Below are 19,778 nucleotides of genomic sequence, written 5' to 3'. Positions count from 1 at the left end.
TTGACTCAAAAGCATATTTTAGGAGTAAATCAATTATAGAAAGTGTGTCACTGTTGTAGCCTACCAATTTTTCTTTCTCTTTTACAAAATTGCTGTTAACGTTTTCATATGGTAACGCCATACATGGGAGCAATTACATTTGTTATAGTGTAAAAAAAAAGAAATGTTTTTGCCTTGCTTGTTATGCTACGAGACCAACAGGAGGGTCTTCTCCAGTTAACTTGTACTTGTTATGAGACATACGCTTGACATTTACAGTAATTCAAGTCAGAACCCTTACCACTTCTAGGCTCGAATTAGTCATAGGAATCAAACAACCTGTCTCCACATTATGTATATTTTTCCAGCAGGTTCCAGAAAATGGGAAAGGAGAACATGCCAATTAGGATAATTTCAGTATTTTCCCTTTTTTATCTATTTTCCTGTTTCTTATGAACATCTATGAACATATTTTTTACAATGTATGGAGCTGTATTTACCCATTTTTGTTATGCTGTCCACAAAATAGGGTGAATTGTGAGGGAGATGTTATTAAAACCACTGCCAGGTGAAAAACATGAGGCTGTCTGGCAGTGTTTTTGTTTATTAATTAATGCATGTTGATTGGTTTACAAAATGAGAGGTCAAACTGGATGACAAAATAAATCTAAATTTGTTCACAAAAAAAAAAAAAAAAAGAATTAAACACTGTATTACACTCTGGGTTCTCATGATCCCAGAGGTGATAATGTAATTGGAACCATGAATAAGGAAGTGAATGTGTCAGGTTTAGAATGCTTTACAATTACCAAGTGAAGGATCATGAAAATGTAAACAAATATTCAGCATACAACAAACATTGTATTTTTACAAATATTTCTACATTGAGACAGACAATGAATATTGTTCTATAAAAGCATATTTACTGTAGAAAAACCATGACACTGGCATTGAGTATAAAAATCATGACAAACTACTATCAATTAAACACAACTTCTGGTTTTATACATTGTTTATAATGCCTTCAGAAAGTATTCACATCACTTGGACTTCTTCCACATTTTGTTGTGTTACAGCCTGAATTTAAAATGGATTAAAGAACTACATTTTGTGTCACTGACCTACACACAATACCCCATAATGTCAAATTATTATGTTTTGAATGTTTTACAAATGAAGAAGAATTGTCTGAAATGGCTTGAGTCAATAAGTATTCAACCTCTGTGATAACAAGCCTAAATAAGTTCAGGAGTAAACATTTGCTTAGCAAATCGCATAAGTTGCATAATAGTGGTTAACATGATTTTTGAATGACTAGCCCATCTCCATACCCCACACATACAATCATCTGTAACATCCCTCAGTTGAGCTGTGAATTTCAAGCACAGATTCAACCACAAAGACCAGGGAGGTTTCTCAATTCCTCGCAAAGAAGGCCACCGATTGGTAAATGGGTAAAAATCAAATAAAGCAGATGCTGAATATCTCTTTGAGCATGGTGAAGTTATTCATTAGATCAATACACCCAGTCATTACAGAGATACAGGCGTCCTTCCTAACTCAGTTGCTGGAGAGGAAGGAAACCCCTCAGGGATTTCACCATGAGGTCATTAAAACAGTGTAGTTACTCCATAATACTAACCTAAATGACAGAGTGAAAAGGAGGAAGCCTGTACAGAATACAATTATTCCAAAACATGCATCCTGTTTGCAAAAAGACACTAAAAACTGTGAATAATGTGGCAAAGAAACTAACTTTTGTCCTGAATACAAAATGTTATGTTTGGGGCAAATTCAACACATCACTGAGTACCACTCTTCGTATTTTCAAGGATGGTGGTGGCTGCATCATGTTATGGATATACTTATTAATCGGCAAGGACTAGGGAGTTTTTCCAGGATAAAAATAAACGTAATAGAGCTAAGCACAGGCAAAATCCTAGAGGAAAACCTGGTTCAGTTGTCTTTCCAACAGACACTGGGAGACGAATTCACCTTTCAGCAGGACAATAACCTAAAACACAATGCCAAATCTACACTGGAGCTGCTCAGAAAGACGACATTGAATGTTCCGGAGTGGCCTAATTACAGTTATGACTTTAATCTGCTTGAAGATCTATGACAAGACTTGAAAATGGCTGTCTAGCAATGATCAACAACAAACTTGACAGAGCTTGAATAATTATTTTAAGAATAATGGGCAAATATTGCACAATCCTGGTGTGCAAAGCTCTTAGAGACTTACCCAAAACAATTCACACCCAAAGGTGTTTAACATGTACTGATTATTGTCCTTAATGAATACAAAATCTAGCATTTTTCTTTGAAATTACAAAACATTTTGTGTAGATCATTGACCAAAAAATTACATTTTAATCCCACTTTGTAACAATAAAATGTGAAATAAGTCGAGGTGTGTGAATACTTTCTGAAGGCACTGATCAATTATTTTTAAAGGAAGTAAAAATAACAGCTTGTCCATACTATTCAAACAAACCAATAACCAAGAATTCCTACACGTCAAAAATGTTTGTGATTAATTACTATCCAAGAAAGTATCATTGTGTATCACACATAAATTCAATCACTTTTTAAAAGGTAAAGTCAGCATTATGACATCATCATACACAAATCAGTCAAGAATCCTGTTATTGATTCGTCCCAACTGATGGGGTAAATTGTTGACTGTATTTTCCCAGCACAGGGAGTCTAATATTATTCGAGATTGTAAACCTGCTGGATTCCAAGTGTGTTTGAATAGAGGAAAAAAGGTATACTCCGCTGAAATAGCACGCTTAGTTTAAAACAGGTAAGGGGAGATTAGTCCAGTTTAGGCCATTAGTTCATTTCGACCTTGTGAAGGCCTTGGCTTCTTTCTTGAGTGTTTTGAGGTCCTCCTTGCCACTGTCGTCTGAGTCAGGTGGCTCATAGTCAGAGTCTCCACCAATGTCCTCGCTCTCATCATTGATGAAGCTGTCATCGTCCCCAAACTCATCATCATCATCATCATCATCATCGTTGTTGTATGATACCGGCTTTTTCGCTGCAGAAGGGATTGTATAACATTGTTAACGACCATTTCTAGTATTATCAACGTGCTGTATAATTCCATTGATGCTAGCACAAGACATTGGTTGTGTCTTTATCAATATTTTATGGTACGTAGCACAAAAACAGCACGGCTAACGGTATTTTATTACATTCACTCATAACAGGATTCAAATAGGTATCATTCAATTCATCATTGAAAAAAAAGCGCAAGTTTAAGTTTGTTCCACCTGAGCGAGTCCGACCAGAAGTCTTCTGTTAATGCCTTTTAAGGGGAAAGTAATCCAAAAGTAACTGAAAGCAATTTGCCAGGTAACTAGTAACTGGAATGGATTGCATTTAGAAAGTAACCTACCCAACCCTGTGACCTACGCTCTGGGGTGAAGTTTCCCTTGGTAATGATCTAGAACAGGGGTGGGCAAACTATGGCCGGCAATAGGTTTGATGGTGGTGGGGCATTATAAATAGAAATAAAAATGGAAATGGATTTTGATAAATAAATCGTTAAAAAAAGAATCTGCGTGGCCCTCCAATGAATTTCGAAATCCCGATGTGCCCCTCGAGTCAAAAAGCTTGCCCAACCCAATCTTGGATTAGCATCCCCTTCCCATATCCTTACCTTAACCATTAGTGCGGAAAATGAAAAAGTGACCCAAGATCAGTGTCTTGTCATGTTCAATATCATAAATATGAGTCTGTAAGATGAGGCAATACAAATTGAGTTACACACCTCCCTTTCAGAAAGTCAACGTTACCCAATGAGTTTATAGATCCTGCTGACGTCACGTCAGAGAAATGGAGGGCAATTGGTTTCATCGTTTTTGCTTCTTTAAACTCTGGAGGGGAATGTGGATTATAGGTTTGGTCAATGTATTCCCTAGTGCGACAGCGTATTGATATGCATACACATCGCTGTCTGACTAAATCTGGAAAGATTAAAACAAACAATCCAATAGCACAGATAAGATTGTTGGGCATGTGCACAATCCATGGCATTTACAGCATTGCTTCAGATCAAAGGTTTCTCTTATGTCTCGGCTTTCTCTCTGCTCTGCATATCAGTTGGATTCATTTGATGTACGGCTGATTATATTCTGCATTGAAGAGGAACCAAAAAAACATTTGGGGGGGGGGGGGTGGTGAGAGGTTAGCATGTCTTTCTTTCTCAGCTATAAATGAACATACCTCGAGTCTTCTTGGTGTGTTTGTACTCCTTCCAGTGAAGAGGGTTTTTCCTGGAAAGAAAACAGGGAAAATGGTTGATTTACTACCAAGGACTACTTGTCAAATGCCAATGAGGCTAAAATGTCAGACTCTCCTTTTGTGCAAGCCTTTTGGTCGCTGATATCAACCGCTCAAGGTTAAAATGGAGGCCAACAAATTGAGTCCAGTCAGACACTCTCCTGTCATCCGAGTACTATGATTGCTGGCTTATTCTTTTATTTAACCTTCCTGTATCCAGAACGTTCCATTGAGGTCATAGAGATCTGGCTATAATAAATAGGTTATATTCTCTTTTCCTGTTGAAATTGTAGGAGCTATTAGGCTACTTTTTTCCTGCCATTACTGACAACAGTGGTCTTGAGACACGATTACCAGTCTCCTTTATCCTGTAATGGTGACTACATACCAGTCTCCTTTATCCTGTAATGGTGACTACATACCAGTCTCCTTTATCCTGTAATGGTGACTACATACCAGTCTCCTTTATCCTGTAATGGTGACTACATACCAGTCTCCTTTATCCTGTAATGGTGACTACATACCAGTCTCCTTTATCCGGTAATGGTGACTACATACCAGTCTCTTTTATCCTGTAATGGTGACTACATACCAGTCTCCTTTATCCTGTAATGGTGACTACATACCAGTCTCTTTTATCCTGTAATGGTGACTACATACCAGTCTCTTTTATCCTGTAATGGTGACTACATACCAGTCTCCTTTATCCTGTAATGGTGACTACATACCAGTCTCCTTTATCCTGTAATGGTGGTGTGCATCCTACCTGTAGCAGTCTGTGCCGTACGGACACTCAGGTCGGTCCGCGTCCTCCTCTTCCTCCTCGTCTTTCGCGGAACTGTCCTCGTAGTCGCTGTCGCCGGGGTGACTGCATTCTTGGAAGTGGACTGGGTTTTTCCTTTGATAGAAATAAGAAATAATAATTTTGAGAAGAAAATCATTGAAAGCTCGCTATTAAAACAGTGAAACTCACTGAAAGTTATGGTCGATCCCATTTTGATTGGTATTCTTTGAAGAACATTTAGCTTTTGAGCTAGCACTTTCTCTTTGCTCATTTCCTTTGCCTCAATAAAGAGAATCTACATTTGAACCGGCTCTCTGCCATTTAGTTTTGGACCCTGTGGCCCTATCTAGGCTAATCCTTGTGTACGTCCCAAATGGCAACCTATTCCCTATATATACACACATGCAGTGCAATACTTTTGACCAGAGCCATAATCGGCCCTGGTCAAAAGGAGTGCACTATAAAAGGAATAGGGTGCCATTTGGGACGCACTCTCATCTTGGACAATACAGTAGCTTATCCCATTCTTCACGTAGTTGTTCTTTAACTATCTGTGGTTTGAAAATAAACACAACCTTAAATAAGAGAAACTATCTGGGGGGAAAAAACATACTGCACATGTTCAGTTCTTTGATATCAGAAAGAGCTGCCGTGGAACCAATTTGAACAGAATACATTTGTTTTGTAACATGCATAATAGCTAAAGTGCACTTATCTCATCTGTAGTACCCGGAGCAACATAAAATAAAAATACCCATCAAATATGGCAAGTCTTTGAATTCAATTACTTGTTGGAACATTTGCCGTACTAAATTCATGTTCTCAGAACTGCAGGTCTTTTCAAGTACTATCTTAAATAAACATTTCTAACAGTTATTGTTCAGACAATGTTATGTGGGGATGTACCTGTAACAGTCCTTTCCATAGGGGCAGGTCGTCCTGAGCCGAGCTTTGGACTGGGCGGGGCCTGAAACGCCACCTGACCCTTGAGGCCCCTTGCCGACCTTTTGACCGTTCTGAGGCTCTCTCCCCCGGTCCTCGGACTCACTGGCCTCTGCTCTGCTCGTAGAAGTGCTGCTGCCTTTCACTGTGGAAGCTTCTCCTCCTCTTCTCTTCTCTCCATCGTCCTCCTCCACGTCAAAGTGGTCCGACTCCTCGCTCTCCTCTACTTTACTAGGCGTCACCTGCTGCCTGGCTTTAAATTCCTGCGGAGTGATATACCATAACTGTACATTAACCAACAACACACAACAAACACAATACTGCACATTACAGACAACAGTGAGGCTCCTCAGAGGAGGACCATCCTCAGTGTATTTCTGAAAAATGTAAATAGTTAAACATATTAAAAGTTATTTTTAGAAAACACTATAGTAAATATATTCACGTCACCAAATAATTGATTAAAACACTGTTTTGCAATAAAGGTCTACAGTAGCCTCAACAGCACTCTGTAGGGTAGCTCCATAGTGTAGCCGGAGGAAGGTTAGTTTGTGTCCTCCTCTGGGTACATTGACTTCAATACAAAACCTAGGAGGTTCGTGGTTCTCACCCCCTTCCATAGACTTATACAGTAATTATGACAACTTCCGGATGACATCCTCCAACCTATCAAAGCTCTTTCAACATGAACTGACATGTTGTCCACCCAATCAACGGATCAGATAATTAATCTAGTACTGAAAGTATAAGCTACAGCTAGCTAGCGCTGCAGTGCATAAAATGTTGTGAGTAGTTGACTCAAAGAGAGAGGCTATCCAACACAAACTCTTACAAGTCAGGGTGTGTTTATAGTTTTTTTCATTTATTGCCACCGGGGCCCACCAGCGTAACTGCTAAACTGCTTGCTAACTGTACACTTTATTGGATGATTGTAGCGGATTAACTAACACGATAGTTTAGTAGCTATGTTGACTTGACGTTAGCTAATATGGTGACAACAATGTAGGCTGTGTGTAGCGTTTGGCGGTTATGATGACATGAAGGTTTGGTTAGCAAAGGTTCTCTCGGCTGATCACAGACAGCTGATGTGTTGTGCACTGAAGTCCACAAGCGACGGGAAAAGGTGAAAGGAGGAGAGTGTGTGGATGCGAGAAGGAATTATCCAACGATCAAAGGGATTATTCTGTTTGTATGTAGCTGCTATGAAAGTGAACTGTGTTTGATTGTGATCAGGGGTGTATTCATTACGCAGATCCTGTTGAAAAACATTTCTTAAACGGAAGCAAATGGAACAAAACGGAGATAAACATTCCTGAATTTGTCCAAAAGAAACTCTTGTTTGCAACTGTTGTACTAATGATTACACCCTAGATCAGCTAGATCCAGGCAAGATTGTGCATGGCGGTATTGAATGTGTCATTGTCCGTCACCTTGATTACTCAAATTTCTTTCAACCTGTGCACCTACAGTACCAGTCAAAAGTTTGGACACACCTACTCATTCAAGGGTTTTTATTTTTGTACAATTTTCTACATTGTAGAATAATAGTGAAGACATCAAAACTATGAAATAACACATATGGAATCATGTAGAAACCCAAAAAAGTTAACCAGCTTCAACTGGAATGTTTTTCCAACAGTCTTGAAGGAATTCCCACATATGCTGAGCACTTGTTGGCTGCTTTTCCTTCTACAATGTAGAAAATTGTAAAAATAAAGAAAAACCCTTGAACGAGTAGGTGTGTCCAAACTTTTGACTTGTACTGTGTGTACACACACACACACACACGCACACACGTTAGTATACACTCAACTGTTGTAGACTGGACCTCTTCCTCATTGTCCTCATCCTCGTCACTCTTCTTCCTCCTCACCCTCTTCCTGGGTGTTGGCTCTGCCTCGCTGTGTTCAGACTCTTCCTCCCCTGACAAGGGCACTGTGTACCTGGCCCGTTTGGCCGCGCCCTGGTTGGTGCTTGTAGTTGGGGTTGCGGTTCCTCTGCCTCGATTTCCAAATCCTAAAACGAGGACGATTCTGGGTGAACGGGTCGACTGTGTCATGTAAAAAAAATGATCTATTATATTGACAAGATAGTCGAGTGACTGCTATAACAATGAAAATATATGTTCTCAAAAGGCAGGTGAAAATGTGCGACACCATTCAGGCCGCCGAGGACTGGAGTTGCCCATCCTTGATAAAGGGACGCCAGGTGCAAATCACAATGAAAACAGCAGAGATGGGGAAGCTCTGATCATCAGGGCCCAATTTTTCAAAGGTTGTCTATCTGGATTTTGCCTACTGGATAGGATTAAATGCGTAGAAATAGAATGAATAGAAAGGACGAATCATTGACTTGAATGGGGACTCCCATTCTATTCCTTCTATTTTTATGCATTTAATCCTAATCGGATAGGCAAAATTCGGATAAGAAAAATAAAAAATGGGCCCAGGGGCTGCAGTGTCCACCCTGGTTTCAGTTTCTCCCTGGAGTTTAATTATTCACTTAATGCCATTCATTGCCCAGACCTGTTCTCAAAGCGTCTCAGAGTAGGAGTGCTGATCTAGGATAAGGTCCCCCCTGTTCATGTAATCCTTTTCATTATAAATGAAAAGGGAAAACTGATCCTAGATCAAATTCAAGATAGGAAATTAGGAATCTGAAAAAGGTTATGTGCTGTCGACCGCTGATTGACGTAACCTAAAATATAGATTGACGGTCCCTGTTAAAAGGCTTGCTCAGAGGCATTGGCTATCAATCAGAGCAAGCCACTGTCTGCACCATTTACAAATCTAAAGCCTAATGGATAACCTTTTTGACATTGTTTACTATAACGTCAGCACTATGTAGCCTAAATTAGCATTAGGAAACCATGTCTGCGTCCCAAATGGCATCCTATTTCCTACAGAGTGTACTACTTTTGACCAGAGCCCTATTGGCCCTGGTCAAAAGTAGTGCACTCTATGGGGAATAGGGTGCCATTTTGGATGCACCATGGTAAATGGGTCACTAGACTCCAGAGGGAGTCAGTATGAGGACGTTGAAACTTTCAGGGGAACTTTAAGGAAACTAGGGCAACGATATGAGGAAATAACAAAGGCTTAATCCAAAAGAGTAAGGTTTGACAGCACGCCGAAGAGGATATTGACATCTTCAAGAGTGGTAGGTTGTTTCAAAGTGTTCCACTCGTAGACGTACAAAATTACACATGACAGCGAACGTTGAGGTAATGTAGGCCTAGCTCTCAAGATCCCTTCCCGACTCAAGATTAGAAATTCCCAAGTTTTCCATTTATCAACTACTGTAGTGATTGCCAATAGAATAGGCTATGGTTTGGCCTCTGCTGTTGTTGTACAAGACCTTGTAAGAGTTGTGTGTTGATACATCCTTTTGTACATGTTCTCTCTCACACACACACACACACACACACACACACACACACACACACACACACACACACACACACATACTTAAAGGGTGGCTATATGTAAAGTAACAAGCAATTGGCCTCAAGTTGTATTGAATAGAAGTAAGAGTTTAAAACCAATGCAGTGCATCCTGTTGAGATAATGGGTTGTAAGCCCCTTATATTATTATTCATTTAAGTAGGATTCGATTCTTAACAACTGGCTCTCAGAGGAATCCTAACATGGAGCCTTGTAAAGCTAGCAACTATTCGTAAAACTTAATGCATTTGATTTTCTTTTTTGCAAGCAAACAGTGATTTGAGCACAGATCCGCCATTTCTCGTGCTTTTCCAGCTTTCTTTTCACATATGACATAGAACTACAGTTCAATACCGCTCCTTGGAAGCAGTGGACACAGCTAACTGCTTCCAGCACAGTTCATTCAGTGCGTGAATCAAGTAGGGCAATAAACATATCAATATTCTATTAAAAAAAAAAAAAATGGTGGAAGTCTGACTAGTTAGACCTATTCAGAAATAGCAACAGCAGTTAACAACTAGGTTATTCCATCTCTCTCATGCACTAACCTTGTGTCAATAGTAAAATGTGCCAATCCACTCTAACCTGGCATCATTCATTTGATGAGGAATCTTGTCTTAATTTGTAATAATAACAATTATAACGTTAATTGCCGTCATATGCATGACAATTAATTGTTATCCAAAATCCCATTATGTCACAGCCCTAAATAGGAGCGATACCTTTGGTGGTGGTGGTGGTGGTGGTGTTCTTGGGAGATGCAATGGGTACAGTCATCCAAGCAGGTAACACTCTTTTCTTTGGTTCACGTTTCGGCTCGTTCTTGTCATTTTCTGCTTCAGCTACCCCAGCTTCTGTCTGTGAGCACACAACCACAACGCAAACCGGGTTTATTGGTACCACCATATTCACAGGAAACATTTAGAAATATACATATTAATTGGAGTCACGAGTGGGATTCCCTGGGATAGTGGTGTCTGAAGTGGTATCCCAAAGTTAATAGCTGTTACAAGTGGGATTCCAATGGTAAATGGTGCCAGGCATGGGATTCCAATGGTAAATGGTGCTAGGCATGGGATTACAAGGCTAAATGGTGTCAGAAGTAGAATATGAAGCGTAAATTGGTGTCAGCAGTGGGATCCCAGGAAAATAGCCAACAGTAAATCTCAAGATAAAACGTGTGTTAACACTACAGATTTCCTGACCTGGTTTGAGGTAGGCGGGTTAGGTAGCTGTTCATATGGCTCCTTCTGGTCAACACTACCTCCCAGTCTAGATTGTTGTTGGTGGGAGCTTGGTGTCCACCCCGTGCCCCGTCGAGTGGGGTAAGCAGGTTCGTCGCTTGGTCCAGGGGAGGCAGGAGGAGACTTCACAACAGCCTCGTCTTCATCTTGAAGAGCCTGACTGTTTCTGCAAGGGAGAGACAACTTGTTGCGAACATGAGCACCTTCTCTGCACCGGTTACACGAGTCATGCATGTTCCTTCTTTAACGTAGGCAGTAGACCGCAGCTAAATTGACTCGAGTGCCTGGTTAGGATCCTTTTGATCTAATCTTCAAACAAAAATGGAACGTGAAGAAGAAAAAAAAACTGACAACGTAAAAATTCAGAAACAGAAGACCACCATGTCAAAAATATGACATAAGTTAATGTTGCTTGGGTGTTGGTTTTACATAGAAAAGAGATAAAAGACACTTGTATTTATTCCTATTCAGTCCACTCAGTCTAGCCTGTCTTTGGGAGATGAAAGGCAGAAATTAATTTAGTCATTTGAAAATCAATTAGTTAAGCTAATGTCTGATGCCAGTGCCAGAGGACAATCCTTATCTTTCCAAATCTGTCTAAGGGTGATCAGGATGCACAACCGGGATGCGAGCCGTTCATAAATCACAATGTGCATATTGACCGGCAAATAGATAATGATGTTTGCGTGTATTCAAAGGAAACATAGAAACAGGGAGATATAAAACTATTCATTAAGGAGTCGCTCTGCTAGTATGACCTTTTCTATAGCAATGTTAAGCGACTAATTATTCTCCACAAAATATTTTGCTACTGGAGACGTAATGCGACTAATTGTGACATGTTTTCCCAATCGGAAAAGCTAACAAAGGTTTAAACCTGAGGTGTAAGTAGGAATACATAAGCATGGACCCGAAAAATATATTAAGTAGTCTAGGTAATACATGATTTGATTTCAAAGATGTTAGCTACATTATGAGACCTTTATAGGTAAAAAGAGGGTGATGTTGAAAAGCTTAATTTAAAAAGGAATCAGATGATCTTATATGCCAATATTTGTTAGACTATAGATTTGATATCACGACTCCCATCATATAAGGTGAGTACGTAATTCACAGAGAAAATCATTTTTCGAGGAATATTTTTTTGCATGAAAGCCTTTTTAAAACTCAAATACACTACAAGTTAAAAATGTCCTGGATTGCAGGAAAGTTCTCCTGCAAAAAGGTGACCAAATTAAGATCCTACATATGTAGAACTTTGTTGTATGCTGTAGTATGCAGGGTTATCAGAAATGTGAAAACGCATGAAAAGGAGACTTAGGATAATTTTATGCACTCATGGTTACCAAGGGAACTGGCTAACTATAGCACACAATGGTAAAATGCAAAACTGCAAACAATAATTATTAGACAGATGCATTCATTAGGGGTTGTTAGTCCTGTAGAAATTGTATTTCTTGTAGTACAAAAAAAAGCAACTGTGTATAGAAATATTTTTAAAAATTCAAAAGCTACGTCTTTGTGCACGTGTGAACCAGTCATCATTTTTCAGATTTCATTGTTTATTGGTTTCAAGTTTTAGCCAATTCGATATTTAGACCTTGAGGGGAAACTGCAGGGGTTGAGATGAGGAGTAGAGTTACCTGGGTGTTCCATCTTCTCCACCCACGGCCACCACCCTGTAGATGTACTTCCCAGGAAGAAGGGAGATGATGTCTCCCTGTCCAAGGTTATGCCACTGGTTCCTGTCCAGGGGTTGTGGGAGGTCATCCAGTGAGGACTGACAAAAGCAGGGGTTCACATGCGTCTGGGATTGGAAAGAATAAGAATGGCATTCTTTGAGTTATTGGTGGCCATGATGTGCAGTTGGATATACTTGTTATTTCCGCACAACAGCTGGCTGTAAACAATTAGTGGTCTTTTAAAATAAGTGTCTTTCTCACACCACTCTTCACTTTAAAGGGCTAGCATGCTAATGCTAGTCAGCAATTGTTCCAGAAACTGACTCGGGGTAAGTTCATCTGACTCTGGTTAAGTAGTAAAGTTAGTTAGTTGCCAAAATGTCACTAACCCTTTAATGTAGTGTAAGTGTTGCCCTTGAGTGGTAATTGCCAAAATCTCAGTAAGCTGACTAGATGAAAGAGAAGGTTACAACTACTTGAATTCAAATGTTCCTAGTGTTTTTTCTTAACCTTAATTCATCTGCAGCAATGTTGCTGTCCAAAGGCCTTACTACATCCTCAGGCTGTGACCTTTGACAAAATGGAGAGAATCTCTGTCATTTTACAGGCAGCCTGAGGAGGGGTTTTAGACCAAACCATTACTGAAAATGAATCTGCTGCACAACTAAAATAAACCATTGAAATCATAAGTGTTGGGCCCTATTCGCTTACTCTAAACTATTAAATAAAATAATTTCTAATAAAGGTAAGGTGTGGTAAGACCACACAAGACAGTCTCCCTGGGGTAAAAATCTACAAGTTCTCAAATGGTTCAAGAACCCTTCCAAAACATAAAAATAAAACATGGTGATTACCGAGGGGCCATCTTGAACATACTATTGATGTCGGATTTCAAAGACTTGTTGTTTTTGGCACAATAGACCACCTCGGCATTTAGCTATCTTAATATGCACTTGAGCCCTAGATGAGAGAGAATAGTCTACTCGGAATAAAGAATAAATTCTACTTGAGCCTACAGGTTTGATGCGCAGCTGCCCGTTCAGGTTCTCAAGGAGGCCGTGGTGTCTGGAGACTCTTTTGTCGCTGACCTGAAACACACAGATCAGGGCCCGTATTCAAAATATCTAAAACGTCTCAGAGTAGGAGAGCTGAAAAGGACCAGTTTAGCCTTTTAGATCCTAATGAAGAAGATTATATGGACAGGGAGATCCTACATCAGCGTATTATGAGGTGCTTGATACGGCCCCAGACCTGAGAGACAACGGGCACTCAGCAGGCGGGAGATCCGGACAATACAAATCAATACAAAATGAAGAAGGGCACTTCCATAGTAAAGGGTCCTGAATAATGAGAATAAAAAAAGTTTTGGGCTGCTGAAATAAGGTTATAAGTGCATGTTGATAATATGTGACTCACACTCAAATGATTATCCTAAGAACTGATCTTTAATTGAAATTCACGTCAAAGCATTTTCTTTACAAATTCAATACATATATTACACTGTAAGACTGATCTGATTGCAGTCTAAAAATCTGCCATTGCAAATTGAAATGCACTTCAGTAAAACGCCAAAGGACAGTTTAATTAGATCCAAATGAAGCCTACTCCTGAAAATCATGATTTTTAGTCCAGTCCAGGAGTAGGCTTCATCTGGGTCCAGGAAACCAGCCAGGAAATGCATATTTTAACTTCACAATAGTCATAATCAGGTAGTCTAATAAGCTGCATCTTTGCCTCATGGTAGATGTTCTGTTTTCATGGAAGTACATTGTGTTTAATTTAGGTACAACATGATATATATATTCTACAGCTTTTTATAGTCTGAAATCAAATGGGAAATCAGAAACTGAATAAAAAACAAGTCAAACAGTACTTGGAAATTCCCAAGAATTGCCACCGTCAATTGTGTACAGACTGGGCAAAGACAATTGTTTGTACTGTAGGTATATTATGCATGAACGGAATGGTGTATGGCTAGGGATTTTAAACGTCCACTGACATCAATTTCTTTCCATAAGAGACAGAGGCGATATAACAAGGTACAGTTCAGTATTTACTTTTTTCTCCAAGTTTCTAGTTTGGATATTTGTCTAAATTGACGGGTAGGCCGTCATTGTAAATAAGAATTTGTTCTTAACTGACTTGCCTAGTTAAATGAAAAAAAATATATAATAATAATAATTTGGTGAGCAATTAAATGCTTGGACGTCTACCTGCATAAAGTGGAAAGGTCATAATTCATTTATTGCAGATTAAACCAATGAAGCATTAGCTAGAGCAACTGTCACCAACTCTAGTCCTGGAGAGGTACAGGCCAGGGGATGCCTGCTTTTAGCCTCATACGAACCATCCTGATACCTCTCTAGTTACAGATTGTTTGCTAGATAATGTGATATAACCAAAGATTTGGTTATTTTCTGGAAACTGTCATTTGTAAGTTACTTTTTTCACCGAAACGAGAACAAAGTATCACTAAGAATAGGTTAGTTGAAAAAACAAAATCTATGGCAGCAGTTTGTATGGGGCTTTCCTGTACTGGCCAGTAATTTACACCAATAATATTTGGTTATATCTAGTAGCGCTCCAGGTCCAGGGTTGGGGAACACAGACGTAACTAACTCTACTAGCATGGAATGCCTTTTTAACATACACTGAGTGTACAAAATATAAAGGTCACCTGCTCTTTCCATGACTGACTGACCAGATGAATCCAGGTGAAAGCTATGATCCCTTATTGATGTCACTTGTTAAATCCACTTCAAAATCAGTGTTGATGAAGGGGAGGAGACAGGTTAAAGAATGATTTTTAAGCCTTGAGACAATTGACACATGGATTGTGTATGTGTGCCATTCAGAGGGTGAATGGGCAAGACAAAATATTTAAGTGCATTTGAACAGGGTATGGTAGTAGGTGCCAGGCACACCGGTTTGTGTCAAGAACTGCAACGCAGCTGGGTTTTTTACACTCAACAGTTTCCCGTGTGTATCAAGAATGGTCCACCACCAAAAGGACATCCAGTCAACTTGACAACTGTGGGAAGCATTGGAGTCAACATTGGCTAGCATCCCTGTGGAACGCTTTCGACACCTTGTAGAGTCTATGCCTTGACAAATTGAGGATGTTCTGAGGGCAAAAGGGGGTGGTGCAACTCAATATTAGGAAGGTGTTCCTTTTGTTTGATATACTTTTATATACTTTTTTGTTGCTTCTAGGTTGGACTACTGCAATGCTCTACTTTCCGGATACCCGGATAAAGCACTAAATAAACTTCAGTTAGTGCTAAATACGGCTGCTAGAATCCTGACCTGAACCAAAAAAATTGATCATATTACTCCAGTGCTAGCCTCCCTACACTGGCTTCCTGTTAAGGCAAGGGCTGATTTCAATGTTTTACTGCTAACCTACAAAGCATTACATGGGCTTGCTCCTACCTATCTTCCTGATTTGGTCCTGCCGTACATATCTACACGTACGCTACGGTCACAAGACGCAGGCCTCCTAATTGTCCCTAGAATTTCTAAGCAAACAGCTGGAGGCAGGGCTTTCTCCTATAGAGCTCCATTTTTATGGAATGGTCTGCCAACCCATGTGAGAGATGCAGACTCAGTCTCAACCTTTAAGTCTTTACTGAAGACTTATCTCTTCAGTAGGTCCTATGATTAAGTGTAGTCTGGCCCAGGAGTGTGAGGGTGAACGGAAAGGCCCTGGAGCAACGAACCGCACTTGCCGTCTCTGCCTAGCCAGTTCCCCTCTCTCCACTGGGATTCTCTGCCTCTAACCCTATTACAGGGGCCGAGTCACTGACTTACTGGTACTCTTTCATGCCGTCCCTAGGAGGGGTGCGTCACTTGAGTGGGTTGAGTCACTGACGTGGTCTTCCTGTCTGGGTTGGCGCCCCACCTTGGGTTGTGCCATGGCGGAGATCTTTGTGGGCTATACTCGGCCTTGTCTCAGGATGGTAAGTTGGTGGTTGAAGGTATCCCTCTAGTGGTGTGGGGGCTGTGCTTTGGCAAAGTGGGAGGGGTTATATCCTGCCTGTTTGGCCCTGTCCGGGGGTATCATCGGATGGGGCCACAGTGTCTCCTGACCCCTCCCGTCTCAGCCTCCAGTATTTATGCTGCAATAGTTTGCGTCGGGGGGCTAGGGTCAGTCTGTTATATCTGGAGTATTTCTCCAGTGTCCTGTGCGAATTTAAGTATGCTCTCTCTAATTCTCTCTCTCGGGGGACCTGAGCCCTAGGACCATGCCTCAGGACTACCTGGCATGATGACTCCTTGCCGTCTCCAGTCCACCTGGCCGTGCTGCTGCTCCAGTTTCAACTGTTCTGCCTGCGGCTATGGAACCCTGACCTGTTCACCAGACGTGCTACCTGTCCTAGACCTGCTGTTTTCAACTCTCTAGAGACAGCAGGAGCAGTAGAGATACTCTCAATGATCGGCTATGAAAAGACAACTGACATTTACTCCTGAGGTGCTGACCTGTTGCACCCTCGACAACCACTGTGATTATTATTTGACCATGCTGGTCATTTATGAACATTTGAACATCTTGGCCATGTTCTGTTATAATCTCCACCCGGCACAGCCAGAAGAGGACTGGCCACCCCTCATAGCCTGGTTCCTCTCTAGGTTTCTTCCTAGGTTTTGGCCTTTCTAGGGAGTTTTTCCTAGCCACCGTGCTTCTACACCTGCATTGCTTGCTGTTTGGGGTTTTAGGCTGGGTTTCTGTACAGCACTTTGAGATATCAGCTGATGTAAGAAGGGCTATATAAATACATTTGATTTATATCAATAATTGTATAATTTTAATGACAAGTTGGTCTGCAGGGGGAATCTAACTCACAGCCACTTAAAAGAACTAGTGCAGTGCATTCATGGCTTGAATATCGATAATACGAATTTTACATAAAAAATTCAATTATCGATATAAAAATACAATAATCGATATAAAAAATGCAATTAATTTATGTTAAAACGGCTTTCCATACTACTAGTCTAGACTTTCCAAATAAAGCTAGCTACTTACGCCAAGGAATGGACCCCTTCCCAGCAGTGTCTCCCCCTCAGGCAGGTGTATTGGACTGCCACCATCTACAGGCACGAGATCGAACCCCGCCATCTGCGGGTGGTTGTTGCAGTCAGAATAACATGCTATAAGGAAAGACTATGATAATTATCCCCTTTCATCTGTGGTAGAAAACCATACTTTGGTAGCTATGAATGAATGTGGACTTCACTACAGGTTAGTTTCGTTAGCTAGTTGAAAATAAGTGTTGTCATGGTAAACAAGGCAGCTGTAATGAGGATGTATGTTTAGTTAGCTGGCTGAACTACTTGTTTTTCCAAAATGTTCTCTAGCATAATGCTAGTTAGCTAATTCATTAAACTGACAAACGTTTGACGGACTCTAGACTCAAAGATGATCTATTATATTGACAAGATAGTAGAGTGACCGCTCTAGCAATGGAAATGCATGTCCTCAAAGATGGAAGGCAGACTCGAGGCGAGATCGGGTTAGACCATTTTAACTCCGACAAAAAATATATTTTTTTTCAAATTTGCCGAAATGCACGTCCACTTATACCAGTGCATTCGTAACAACCTAACCATTACCAAACTTATATTCGATCAAATAAGTCTCACGTAGCAAATCAGCAATGACATGTTTGGTTAACCAAATTTGACACCCTCATTGACCGCCATATAAAAATGCATCACTCCGTGGACAGATTTTGAGCGGCGTAAACCCTCTCACTTCGCCTCTTCCTCTCTGCTGGACTTCCACCTTGGAGCTTGTGTCTACTGAATAGCAGCTCAGATAATTAGCTACCTAACTGACCAACCAGAGTATACTGCTTAGTGCAAAATGATTTATATACATTATTTTACCTGTTCTAGGTAGCTTTGTGCTGAGTAAAACGTGAAAACTTAATGGATTTCTTCAGAAACTTCCGGGCTGTTATGTAGAGAGCGTGCATTATCTCACGTCAGATTGCGTCACTCCTCAGCGACGATCGTCTCTCTCCAGAATCCAGTGTAACGCGGAAGCCAAACCGACTGCGCGCGTGCGCTATCGTGCATAAATTGATTTTGTCCCCCTACACCAAACGCAGGTTAAAAATATCAAAACAAACTCTGAACCAATGACATTAATTTGGGGACAGGTCGAAAAGCATTAAACATGTATGGCTAGTTAGCTTGCACTTGCTAGCTAATTTGTCCTATTTAGCTAGCTTGCTTTTGCTAGCTAATTTGTCCTGAGATATAAACATTGAGTTGTTATTTTACCTGAAATGCACAAGGTCCTCTACTCCGACAATTAATCCACACATAAAACGGCCAACCGAATCGTTTCTAGTCAGGCTTTTTCATCTTTGAACTTATATGGTGTTCAGCATCTAAACTTTCATAGTATTACCACGACAACCAGCAAAACAGTTTGTCTTTCAATCACCCACGTGGGTAAAACTAATGAAGAGATGGCACGTGGGTACCTGCTTCTATAAACCAATGAGGAGATGGGAGAGGCAGGACTCGCAGCACGATCTGCCTCAGAAATAGAAAGGAGTTCTATTTTAGCCCTTGGCATCGCAGACACGTTTGCGAGCTCGATCAGTGTGGATGCAATAATTGAATAACATGGATTTCAAAATGTATTTTGCGATGCTCGCACACACGACGTGTCCGGTCTGGTCAGCATGTAACCAGAGAGGAAGAGAGAATTTGTATGGCGGTCAATGAATGTCGACTTTGCGCAACAACAAAAAAAGTATGACTTATTTGCTACGTGAGGTTTATTTGATCTAATAAAAGTTTTGTAATGCTTAAGTTGTTAGAAGGACACGTGACATCCCAGAAACTTCGAGAAAAAACACTTTATATGGGAGTTGTCTATGCATATTCATGGCATGAGGGTAGTAGCACAGCATGTCTCTACCATCCAATTGTTTTTTCACAATTTTCTGGAATAGAGGAATCCGCGACAAAGATGGTGTGCTTGTTTGAAATGGAAAAGCTTTGTGTTGGCTATTGATGAAGAAGAACATCAAGACGAAGCAGCTGCTTTACAAGTGGAATGCACTGTTTTACCGCTACATCCCGAGGGGCTCGTGCTGATTGTACGGAGATTTGACAGCTGGTTAAATGGCGTCCCTTGACAAGGCAAGAACAAGATGTATATCAGGAGAAGTGCAGTATTATCATAAGGAGACTTCTACTTGGAATATGGAGGGGGTCAGAGGAGGTCTAAGAGAGCGAGGGAGGAAGAGGGTGAGCTTGAGTCGGGTAAAATGGCGGAAAAAAAGGGAGATGGTTTGTTAAATAAGAATGGTAGAAAGTGTAAGCAGAGTGAGTTGAAGACTGGAGGAGAAATGGAAGTGAATGAGGGCAAAGTAACGGAGGTGGTAGGTGTGGT

General features: G+C 40.6%; 1 protein-coding gene across 5 annotated transcripts; it reads right to left on the bottom strand.

The window, feature by feature from the left end:
• Positions 1 to 567: 567 nt before the first annotated feature.
• aplf (aprataxin and PNKP like factor) lies at positions 568 to 18,417 on the bottom strand. Of its 5 annotated transcripts, XM_014131297.3 has the most exons (12): positions 18,254 to 18,417; positions 17,391 to 17,515; positions 13,381 to 13,452; positions 12,326 to 12,489; positions 10,644 to 10,848; positions 10,161 to 10,296; positions 7,809 to 8,011; positions 5,960 to 6,258; positions 5,036 to 5,167; positions 4,213 to 4,262; positions 3,758 to 3,863; positions 568 to 3,022 (listed from the first exon to the last, which is right to left on the bottom strand). In XM_014131297.3, the coding sequence occupies exons 2-12, from the start codon at positions 17,481 to 17,483 to the stop codon at positions 2,992 to 2,994; spliced, it is 1,491 nt and encodes a 496-aa protein (XP_013986772.3). In that variant the 5' UTR covers positions 17,484 to 17,515; positions 18,254 to 18,417; the 3' UTR covers positions 568 to 2,991. The 5 variants fall into 5 exon arrangements, with proteins under 5 accessions (XP_013986772.3, XP_013986770.3, XP_013986771.3 ...); XM_014131295.3 differs by lacking the exon at positions 3,758 to 3,863; XM_014131296.3 differs by lacking the exon at positions 3,758 to 3,863 and having other exon boundaries at positions 17,391 to 17,483; positions 18,254 to 18,397.
• Between the last annotated feature and the right edge of the window lie 1,361 nt (positions 18,418 to 19,778).

Source organism: Salmo salar, chromosome 12, assembly GCF_965601325.2.
Source record: "Salmo salar chromosome 12, fSalSal1, whole genome shotgun sequence".
Lineage (NCBI taxonomy): Eukaryota > Metazoa > Chordata > Actinopteri > Salmoniformes > Salmonidae > Salmo > Salmo salar.
This window is presented reverse-complemented; position numbering and strand designations above follow the sequence as displayed.